Source organism: Tupaia chinensis, unplaced genomic scaffold (assembly GCF_000334495.1).
Source record: "Tupaia chinensis unplaced genomic scaffold, TupChi_1.0 Scaffold000252_1, whole genome shotgun sequence".
NCBI classification, from domain to species: Eukaryota; Metazoa; Chordata; class Mammalia; order Scandentia; family Tupaiidae; genus Tupaia; species Tupaia belangeri.
In genome coordinates, this window is record NW_006159732.1 from 5,963,070 (window position 1) to 5,975,361 (window position 12,292).

General features: G+C 36.6%; 1 protein-coding gene across 1 annotated transcript in view; it reads right to left on the bottom strand.

The window, feature by feature from the left end:
- Window positions 1-5,675, bottom strand: part of LOC102500970 (cytochrome P450 2K6) — a 16,520-nt gene extending 10,845 nt beyond the window's left edge. The window contains exons 1-2 of the mRNA XM_027772083.1: window positions 5,388-5,675; window positions 2,107-2,269 (exon numbers count right to left, since the gene is read on the bottom strand). Coding sequence (XP_027627884.1) covers window positions 2,107-2,269; window positions 5,388-5,675 — 451 coding nt within the window. The remainder of the gene's footprint in view (window positions 1-2,106; window positions 2,270-5,387) is intronic.
- Between the last annotated feature and the right edge of the window lie 6,617 nt (window positions 5,676-12,292).

The window sequence follows — 12,292 nt, forward strand, 5'->3', positions numbered from 1 at the left end:
AATTCATATTCTTATTCTGTCCATTGGCTCCTTTATTACATAACATTCATTCACAACAAATATATGACTCTTCAAAGGATCTCATTTTATATTTAAAATTTTACATTTTACACTATGGGAGTATTAAGGACCCACAAAAGCCACTGCTTCTTTCAGGGAATATACATGTAATTGTGGAAAATATGAGTTTAGTACTGTCAAGTACGGAACTTCTTTTAAATGTTGGCACTGAAGCCCTAGCTATAATTTAAGTTATGCAGCAAAACAATGTATTAAAGTTATATAACAAATACACCAAAATGATCTAGTGGGCACCAGAAATATTTATTTGCCTTCTGTTTATACAGAATTAGTCTTAGGTATACTTACGCTTATGTGAATAGTTGTGGATTATGAGACACAAAAAGAGGGAATATAGTAATTTTCCTTTGAAGAGTATTTCTAACTGCCAGTTAAGGCATCATACCAAAAAAGACTAGTTGATTCTTACACTGAATGGTTTGCTTGAGGAAAAAAATAACAAATGTTACATAGATAAAATTAAAACAATTTTGTGGATAATTATAAAATTAGCAATATTTAAGATATTATAGAAAAGAGTAAAGGTAAGACTTAATTAGGTGTCCTCAATTTCTAGAAGTCAAAACCAAGCCAAACCAGAAGATGAATCTAGAAAACTCTAGACCAGGGATCTTGAAGGAATATTTCCTCAGTGCCGATTTCATGAGATGTAGGTGAAAATGCCAAGGGGAAAAAAATGTTCCCAAGACTAATATGGAGAATTAAATTAATATAGTTAAACTAGCTTTGGGTGTTTTTCTGAAGCTTTAACATTCTAACAGGCGTATGAGAACAAAGAAAAATCTACAATATTCCCAGATTCTCGCCAGCACTGCTTTTTCTTGTAGACATCTATTAACAACTTGTGACACTAGCTTTTTAAGGACACTAAGTATGGAAAATACTTTTAAATAATGTTTTAGAACATGGCCGAAGCAATATTTTGAAGCAATCTTGTTGAAGTAATGACCCACTTGGAGCCAAAATGAGTTAATGAAAAATACTGTCAAGGTGAAATCACTTCCACTTTAACAGCGTTATTACTTAGTGGAATGCCATAATCGTAGAGAATCTGGATTTCCTAAAGGCATTTGGCAAAGACTCCCATGAGCAAGATGCAGCTGTCCAGGAGAAAATGTGATTCAGAGTGTCTGTAACATTGAGTGTACTGTTCAAGAATCTCTGTCAGCTATTACACCATTACCTACTTAGGCTGTCTCCTTTGTTTTTGTATTTCCAGGCCACCTAACACTGTACTTTTCAATCAGTGGGTGGTTAATACTTTTTCTTTGTTTTTGTTTTATTTTGCTTTTTTGAGAGGTTTTTGCCTTAGAGCATGTGCACTCACCAGAGAGAGAGAGAGACAGAGCGAGAGGGAGAGAGAGAAGGAGACAGATAGACACAGGGAGAAGTAAAGCGAGAAGTCATTCCCTAGAGGTGATTGGTCACGCCACAATCCTTCACCTCCATTCTTCTCCTGAGATCTTGGGCATGCAAGTACACATACCCAGTGTGATTTTCAAGTCACCAGGTCTGGGACCCGAACTGCAATTTGCCACGTGGGCGTCCAGCACTACAATTGCTATGCCATCTGCTGCCCTCCCCCCTCTTAAAGGTTTTTGCCGTAGGGTGTGTGCACTAGATAGAGAGAAACATGGAGAGGGAAAGTGAGAAATCACCACTCTCAGGGGGAATGGTCACACTGCAGTCTTCTGTGATTTTGGGCATGCACGTACACACACCTGGCATGACTTTCAAGCCACCAGGTCCAGGGCTTGAACCACATCAGTCATGTGGGAATCCAGCACATTAACCATCATGCAACTTGCTGGCCCCAATAGTGTTTTTAAAAAAATAGAAATAAGTATCAAGTAAAATAAGAATAAAACTGCAAATTACACATTTTCTCCTTAGTAAATCTTACTTGTTTAATATACATTGATGAGGGATAAATTAAACCATAAAAGGAATCATGCTAGAGAATACAGTGCACCTGAATTAATAATGCTCACCACAAGAGTATATTTTGAGTGTAGTGTTTCTTACCTTTTCCTTCAAAAATTCTTTCAAATATGGGCACTTGAGGTCGCTCTCCAAATTCATCACCATGATTCACGAGGGCATCTTTTACTGTCTCATAGCCAGAGAGCACCACCACCTTCTTTGGTCCCATTTGGATGCTGTAAATGGAGCCATATTTCTGGGAGAGCTTAGGTGTATAAGAAAAAAAAAAAAGTCATGATATATTAGTAGTATAAAGAGAACCAGACCTTGATCAGCTTTCGGGTCTTAGGAAGTGAAAACTTTGGACTGTTTTGTGGCTTCCAGGACCAAGGAAGATAACGGGCATGCTTAGAACTTAAAAATGCAGGTGCAGTCTGTACTGATCTTGTAGCCCTGTCCCCATGGCAGCTTAGCCACCCTCACTGACCTTGTAGCCCTGTCACCATAACAATTTTGTCACTTTTGTACCCTTGCTAAGGGCCTAGTATATATCAGCATAAATCTGTAAGCAACTTTTATCATATGTTACCTCATGTAAGCTAAGCAATCAAAAGTGTGTAAAAGTGTGTATGTCCAGGACCAGCAGTTGGCGTAATGGCTGTGTCACTGGATTCCCATGTGGTCGACCACAGTTCGAGTCCCGGTCCCGGTGGCTTAAACTTAAGCCGGGTGTGTGTGTGTGCATGCCCAAGATCCCTAGAGGAGAATGGAGGAGAAGGGATTGCAGCGTGGCCATCCTCCCCTGGGGGGTGATTTCTCACTTTCTGTCTCTCCGTCTCTCTCTCTGTCTTTCTGGCGAGTGCATGCGCCCTATAGCAGAAACAAAACAAAATAAAACCTCTAAAAAGATAAATGTGTATGACTGAAAAAAAGAGACAAAGAAACCAAAACAAGTAAAAGGGAGAGCCCCAAATAATTCAGGGCTCAGCCTTTGGGTGCGAATCCACTGAGCCGATGCTGGCACTCAAATAAATTGCTGTTTTCCTGTACAAAGTCTTGGTGTCCTGTCTCTCTCTCATTGAGAATCCCACTACAGGTTCACTAAGTATACTCCTGTGGTTATACCTGTCAGAGCTGTTAGTGTGCTCCTCTGCTGATTGTCTTTATGTTCCATTTTGTTTTGTTTCAAATTGTATAGTAACAGTGCTCTTACATTATGGAATTGACCCATAGTGTCTCCCTATTATATTTTTGGTCTCAAAAATGCCCACTCAGGACTCTAGGGAGATTAACTGCTTTCGGGCTACCACACTGTCCCCCTGACCATTGTACTCATGCCCTATCTCTTGTGGGGTGCTATGAGCACAGTAAACCCAAGTTAGTTTTTTACTAATATATGACACTTTATACTATGAAAAAAAATTAATTTTCTTTAATACTTCAAAAAATAACAAGGGACATTTATCAACTCCTGGCTATGTATCTAGCAACATTATCTCCTTCAGTACACATTACCAGCCAGGGAAGTCGATCTTGTCATCCTCTCCATTGCCTGTCACAGAGTCACACAGCTAGTAAGTGGCGATACTCAGCAAGAGGTACGAATTCGGTAGCCTGCAGGCTACCGGGCCTGCACTCTTAACCCAACAGAAGTTTGGGTGGAGAATGAGATAGTGACTTTTAGCACTCCTTTCTTTAAGAAATTTGACCTTAGAAAATAACATTAGAATTGCAACAAAAATTGCAGAAAGATTCAATGATTTCAGAGGTAATATATATTAAGGTCAATATTACAAGGCAGTGAAAACAAAAATGAGAGTTTAAGGCTGTGAGGACAGTCTGTTGGGTAGGAACCACTATATGTTGATAGAAAGTAGACAGGCATGTGTCATGTGCCAAGTAAAATGAAAAGCCTCAGAGAGAGATAGATTTTAAAAAACAATTGTAATCAAAGGTTGAGGGAACAAGGAGAAAGGACATTTCGTAGGTTGAATTAGTTTCAAACATTGGGACAGAGTTGGAAAGGAGGAAGAAAACACCCAAAGGACAAAATAGTATAGAGATTAGCCTTGTTAATATGGAAGCAAAGGACAGGAATGCTGTGAAAATAAACACACAAGGTTGGGCCCATAGAGTTAAATGAAAGTCTTATTAAAGGGAGATCTTGTTTTTCAGAGGAATTTACCTTTGAATGTAGGGGAAAGAGCTAGAAAATAGTATCAAAAGATCAGAAAAGTCAGGTATTGTTTTTTGGTTACGATACTTTGAGCCATACTTACCTGTAAAATGGAAATAAACATATCAGCCCTGTTTTCTCCCTAGGATGATTGTGAGGAGTAAGTGAAATCCTTATACCACTTCATAAAATAAAAAGTACATATTACTATTGTATTATCCACTGAGGTAAAATAATGATGTCCTATCTGTTCAGCATATCTCCCTTTAGGGTTTTCATATTAAAAATTATTGAAAAATAAGTTATTGAACATAGCAAGATTCTATTTCAATCATCTGCCCTTTAGAATTTAAACACTTAAATGTGTGGTTATATGCCAATTCTATGAGTATTATAATAATATCTTTCAGTGTTACTACCCACGTACTAAATATCTGTTCATCTTATCCCACAATCAGTAACTGTAGAATCTTTGGGGAAGAAAATTAGAGAAATTCGGTCTAGTGCTTAGTGTAGCTCTGGAAATTTATAGACAAGAAAACAAAGTCAGATGTGAAATTCACACAGCAAATGAATGGTAGACCCAGAAGTAAATCTGAGGTCTCAATTTTTAGGGCTTTGTCTTGATTATGCCTTTTGTAGTGTTTTGAGAAGTTAACTTTTTGGAGTAAGACTATGGTCACAATTCTGTTCCTTTGTAATAGGCTATCTATGAAAAATATAGATAAAAATGCTTGAGTTAAAGGTCATAAATATTTCAGAATGAAAATACCTTTAAATAATATAATTGTGGAACCAGAAGCTGGTGTAGTGGTTAAGGGTGCTGGACTCCCACATGGCTGACTGTAATTCAAGTTCCACACCCGGCAGCTTGCGTTTTCACTTTCCCTCTCTCTCTGTCCCTCTCTGGTCAACTTTAAAAATATAAATAAATAAATAATGTTAAATAAAATAATTCTGTAAATGATATAATCATATTTACTGATTTTTTATGATTTATATGTAGATTTAAAAGCATCTACCTATTCAATTGAAAGCAGCTCTAGTAATTTAGAATAATATTTAATTTATATACATATATTGCTAATACATGCATGCTCATAAACCCACATGGGCAAAAATGATTTAGGAAATTATAGATAGGTATGAAATAAATAACTATTTATTTATTTATTTATTTATTTATTTATTTATTTATTTATTTTACCTCCAGCATGGTTTGATATGGTCTCTTCATATTGAGGATGTGCAGATTTCCAATAACTGGCAAAGGTCTGGGTCCTGGAGGAAAATATCCCTTGAAAGCTTTAGTCATGAAGATTTTAGTATTTAAAATAAAAATAAGAATCAGGCCCACAATTGAAAGCCAAACAGAAGAATCAAGCTCTTTCATTGTTTTTAAGTTGAAGTAGTTACCAAGGCAATAGAAAGATTTTTGTGATGGCAACCAGATAAAATCAGGAGCCTGGAGTGTAAATCCAACAGATGCGGACATTGCTAATATTTGCTCTATGCTACAGTCTTGCATCAGTTTTATAATTAAAACAAATTAACCCCTAAGTTGTATGCTTGCCTTTTTGCCCTCCTTTCTCATTCTCCCTTTTCACTTCCTAAATTTAATCAGATTTATCCAATAAAGCCTGGAAGGATTTTCTTTTCATGTAAAACAAGGATTAGTCTTAGCATTTCAGATAAATAATAAAGCATGTTTAATCACAATATGAAATCTACACTTTTACAATACAAAAGTGTATTGTTGGCTATGGTATACCACAATCTGTGTGTGGTTGGTTAAATAACAGAATCACACCAAGAATTTCAAGATTCTTACATAATAATGTGTTCATACCCTTCCATACTTTTTTTAAAGAATTATTTTATTATTTAACTTTATCCATTTATTTATTTAAATTTGACCAGAGAGTGATAGTGTGTGTGTGGGAGGGAGAGAGAGGGAGAGAGAGAGAGAGAGAGAGAGAGAGAGAGAGAGCTTGAGAAAGCAACCTACAATGTCTGGGGCTCAAACTGTGGTCAGCCATGCGGGGGTCCAGCGCCCTTAACCACCATGCCACCTGCTGGTCCCCAAACTTTTTTTTTTAAAGAAAGATTTTTACTATAGGGTACATGTGTTCACCAGAAAGAGAGAGAGAGAAGGATAGAAAGTGAGAAATCATTCCCCAAGGGTGATGGCCACGCTGCAATCCCCTCTCCATTCTCCTCCCAGGATCCTGGCATGCACACACATGCCTCTTATGTGATTTTTAAGCTACCAGGTACAGGACTCAAACTATGGTCAGCCATGGTGGAGTCCAGAAATGTAACCACTATGCCACCAGTTGGTTCCTCCCTCCGTACTATTAAAAGAGATTCATGTGTGAGTTTCAGTGCCATGGAAATAACCCTGATTTCGACTTGGCGAGTGCTGGGTATAGTCCATGCAAACTTTCAGCAAGTTACTTAACTTCTTTCAGACTTAGTTTCTCCAATTTAAACTAAGGAAAATAATAACAATACATAAATGGTTGAATTGCTAAAATGAATAAGGAATTTACGGATATCCATTTCCTTGTGCATATTTCTCATTTTTCTCCCTTTCTCTCACTGATGAGCTTTCTTATCTGTTTGTCTGCATTCCTTTCTGTAAGGGGACATTGTATTTCTTCTGTCACCAAATTGCTGCCTTCTTTGTTACTGACTTTTAATCATGTGTTGGAGAGAGTTCATTTTCATTGACTTGCTCAAGAAAGAAACATGTATCTTTCTTTCCTTGTAATGACTATAGAGATCTGGATTAACAGAATGAACATTTTTATAAACTGTCTTCTTTTTTACATTTAATTTTATTTATTATCATAATCTTTTTTATATTACATTGAATCACATAAATATTTACAGTGTATTGCATTTCTTTTTCTAGCATGATTGCCATGCATATCAGTCAACACAAAGACATTACTATCCACATCATCATCATCAAATAGCTTTAGATCACTTTTTTCAGATTATTATTATTTATTCTCATTATTTTTTTGAACATTTAATCACTATATATCATTTGGCTTGTATAAAGAATTCACCCAATGTGAACTACTTCTCACATCAGTCCAGTTGAAAATACTATACATGTTATCATCAGCAGGTAATAAATCATTTCTGTGTCCCACTAAACTGTCCTTTTGATAATAGTTTTTCCTCAAGTCTTTAGTAGTTGCTATATTACATATTTAATCTTTATTCTATTGTTTATTTTCTTTAAGGAATTTAAAATTCTTGAAACTAAGAATTCCCTTCCTTCCTTCCTTCCTTCCTTCCTTCCTTCCTTCCTTCCTTCCCACTTGCCTGCCTTTCTTACCTTCCCTCCTTTCTCCCTCCTTTCTATTTCTTTTTAATTGTTCGAGATCTAATTTTACTGTAACCCCAAATTGCCAAATTTGATAATTTCTGTGACAAATTATGTTGGAACTATTTAGTTTTATAAGTGTGACAAATAACATACTATTACATAACATATTTAAGAATCTCATATAATTTTGGAACACCCATTGACATAAATTTCTATACATTGAGAGCTAAGGACCATTTTATATTTGACAATGTTTCCCATTTAATTTCCCCAATGATTAGTGTGTGGCAGTCTAGCTTTCCTTTTAGATCTAGCATCCTTTCCTTCATGTATTTGAGTGCTCCTGTGTTGGGTACATAGATACTTATAAGCATTATATCTTCTTGATGAATTAGCCCTTTTATTACTATATAATGCTTTTCTTTGTCTCTTCCTGCAGTTTTTATTTTAAAGCCTGTGTTGTCTGAAGTCAGTATTGCAACTCCAGCCCTTTTGTACTTTCCTTTTGCATGGAATACCTTTTTCTGGTCTTTCACTTTTAGTTTATGTATGTCTTTATTCATGAGGTGTGTTTCCTATAGGCAACAGATAGAGGGTTTCTGTTTTTTAATCCATTCAGGTATACTGTGCCTCTTGATTGGAGAATTTAATCCATTAACATATAGTGTTATTATTGCTACTTCTGGACTTGTCCTTACCATTATGTTAACCATTTTCTTGGTCATTTTTATTCTCTTATTTCTGTCTCTCTTTAGTTTTCCTTGTATAGCATTCACCTCACAATTTCTTCAAGAACTGTTCTGGTGTTGGTAAATTCTTTCAGGTTTTGTTTATCTGAGAATTTTCTTTTTTTTAGAGAGTTTTGCTAAAAAGTGCATGTGCTCACTGGTGAGACTGAGAGAGAGAGAGACAGAGAGACAGAAAGTGAAAAATTGCTCCCCAGGAGGGATGGCGATGCCACAATCTCTTCTTATTCATTCTCCTCTCAGGACTTTGGGCATGCACGCACATGTGCTGGCTTGAGTTTAAAGCAGCCAGGTCCAGGACTCAGACTGCAGTCAACTTCATGGGATCCAGTAGTGTAACCATTATACCACCTACTGGTCCCTATCTGAGAATGTTTTTATCTTTTCTTCCTGTTTGAAGAATAATCTTGCTGGGTATAGTAATCTTGGTAAACATTTATTTTAACATTTTGAATGTATCTCCCCATTCTTTCATTGTTTGCATTGTTTCCCTTGAGAGGTCTAATATTAGCCTGATGAGATAACCTTTGTATATAACTTGATGTTTCTCTCTTGTCATTTTTAGTATCCTGTCTTTATCTGTGATTTTGGCCATACTGGCTGTGATGTGCTGTGAAGAGAATCTTCTTGGGTTGATTCTTTTTAGGTCCTTTGCATTTTTGAGTTTGGATGTTTGATTGTTTCTCTAGGATTGGGAGGTTTTCTGCAAGTATTTCATGGAATAGACCTTCTATTCACTTATTTAATTCTTCACCTTCTGGAATACCTATTATTCAAATATTTGGGTATTTCATAATATCTAGTATTTCTCATATGTTGTCCTCATTTTATAAAATTATTGTTGGTAGTTTTATCTAAGTCAAAGGTTTTGTCCTCCATCTCAGAGATTCTGTCTTCTGTGTGGCCTGGTCTACTATTAATACTTTCAAGGGAGGTCTAGATTTCCAGTATTACTGTCTTCATCTCTGGGAGTTCTGATTGATTTTTTTTTTATGGTGTCTATTTCCCCCTACAAATCCTGGAAAGACTTCCTCATCTCTGTCACCATTAATAGCCTGAACTCTATTTCTGACATTCCTTCAAATTCCTTTGTGCTGTCCATAGCTGAAGAAGAGTTACTCTATTCCATTGTGAACAAGGTATTTGTTTTCCCATACTTTCTGCATCTCTGCACTGGTTTCTAGTCATCTGGTAGATTATACACTACTACCTGTTTTTCTGTTGTTTCTAAAGTATTGAGGGGAAGAAGAGCTCTACTTCTCAAATATGTTCTTGGTAGAGAGCCTTGTCTTCCAGTTATATAGCCAACTTTTGCTGTTGCTCACTTTCCTGTTGAGACCAAGTGTAGCTGGGGCTAACCTGGAGATTTTCAGATAGAAGAGGGAAGAGGAGTTGCACAGCGTGTTGAACTAAGAAGACAGAATATTCCTGGGACAAGTTGGGAGGCAGGAAGGAGCCTGGAGCAGTCTCCTGCATTGGCTTCCCCCACCAAGTGCTGCTTCTCTCTCCCTCCCTTCTTCTTTTCCTTCTTCCTTTCTTTCTTTCACTATGGAATTCTCAAAGGCTAGAACATTTCAAAGATATTTCCACTCTAGGTTGATAATTTTCTCATTTTAGTACTTTAAAGATGTTGTTCCACTGTCTCATTGTCTGCACTGTTTCAGGCGAAACATACCTCATTCTCTTTATTTCTGTTTCTTTGTATAAAGGGCATGTGTTACTATGACTACTTTTAAGATATTCTCTTTTTTATTTTAGGAGGTTTTTGGTTTAGGGTGCATGCACTCACCAGAGACAGAGAGAGAGAGAGGCAGAGACAGTGAGAGGGAAAGTGAGAAATCACCCCTCCAGGGGGGATGGCCACGCCGCAATCCCTTCTCCTCCATTCTCCTCTCGGGATCTTGGGCACGCACGCACACGCGCCCAGCGTGAGTTTTAAGCCACCAGGTCCGGGACACGAACCGCGGTCGACTACGTGGGAGTCTAGTGATGTAACTGCTTTGATATCTACAGACTCTTAAGATACTCTCTTTGTCTCTTGCTTTAAGCAATTTGATTATCACGTAGCTCTATACAGTTTTCTCCATGTATCTTGTGCTTAGAGTTAATTCTATTTCTTAGACCTCTTTGTTTATCATTTTTATTAAATTTGAAAATCTTGAACTTTTTTTCTTAAATTTTTTTCTTCTTCACCTAGGTACTCAAATTACACATATATTAGGCATCTTGAAGTTGTTCCACAGCCTTCTTATTTAAAATTTATTTCTGTGTTTTTAATTTGTTATGACTTTCTTGACATTTGCTATGTCCTTTAATTCATAAATTTATAATTTTTTTGCAATATTTAACCTTTTAATCCCACAGATGTATCTTCTCAGACATTGAAAGTTTCTCAGACATCTTAGACACTAAATGTTCAATATTTCTAAATCTAAAAGTTCAATATTTCTCTTTTTTATTTTTTTATGTCTTTTAACTTATGGAGTACAGTTAATATAATTATTTTAATGTTATTTTCCTTTTAATTCTGTGTCTGGGTTACTTTGATTGTTAAATTACTCTCTTCATTATTGGTTGTATTTTTCTACTTCTTTGTATGCCTGATAATCTGCCAATTATTCTAAATTTTGCCTTGTTTGGTACTGGATAATTTTATGTTTATCTATTTATTCTGGAGTTTTTTTTCTTAGGATGCCATTAAATTATTCAGAAACAGTTTAATTTGGATCTTGCTTTTATGATTTGTTAGACATTTCCAGAGTGTTCTTAGTCTTCACACAATTTTATTCCATCTCTGAGGCAAGACCTTCCTGAGTATTTTAGCCAATATTCCAGGAATTATGATTATGAATTTTTCTCTTGAATGGTGGATACAGGCACCACTTTCAGACCTGTATAAACACCAGGCACTATTTCCTCCAATCTTTTTAGGTAATCCTATCCCTACCCTCAGGTAACTTTTTCATGCACAAGTACTAATTAATACTCTGTTGAATACTTGAGGAACCTTGTAGACATTAGAACAGTGTTCTCTTCAGATCCCACACAGCCAATCTTGAGCCCTAGACCTGAAGGCTTGAGAAACATGTTGGGCATATGGGCATATGTGTCTAAAACCTCAAAAGAAAAGGAAGGAGAAATGAAGGAGAAGGGATTGCAGTGTGACCAGATCCCATAGAAAGGTGCTTTTTCTTCTCCCTTTCTCTGTCTCTCTCTTTCTCTCTGGAAGTTCATGTGCCCTCTATCTGGGGTAAAAAAATAAAAGTGCTCTCCCAGTGAAATTCTCTATGTTACACATTATGCACATTGCTGCACTGTCTTCCTGGACTCTCAGCAATGTATTCTCAACTCAGGGGTCGATTGGGCTTTTCTTGGGTTTCCATGCCCTTTACCACAATGTATTAACTCTCTAAAGGCAATACACTGGAGCAGTAGTAGGGCTCAACTCACATATTACCCATCTTTCAAGGGACCTGTGCTTTGTTGCTTGATACCCAGTTTCTTGCTCTGTATGTATGTGTCTATTTATATTTATATATTTATAATTATATAATTTTTCCCCTGTTTTGTTTGTTGGCTTAATTTTAGAGGGACAGTGAATTTTGGCTCTATTAATAATATATTCTAGCCACGTGCAGCAATTAGATGATCTATAAAATATTTTATTATGTAAAAATATAAATAATAGACAAGTGATTATCTATGTGATCTTAATTACACAAAGGAAAATAAACATTGTTTGCTTATGTATACTTTTTTTAGTCTCATTAAACTGCTAAGTGTAGCAACATCTCTTGGAAGAACAGGACAACTGGGTAGTGGTTAAGGAAAGGGAAACTATTACTTGTCATTTTCAAAAAATTGGTACTATTGGAACCAGCAGTTAGTGTAATGGCTCTGTCGCTGGACTCCCACGTAGTTGACTGCGGTTCATGTCCCGGACCCGGTGGCTTAAACTCATGCCGGACGCGTGTGCGTGCATGCCCAAGATCCTGAGAGGAGGATGGAGGAGAAAGGATTGCG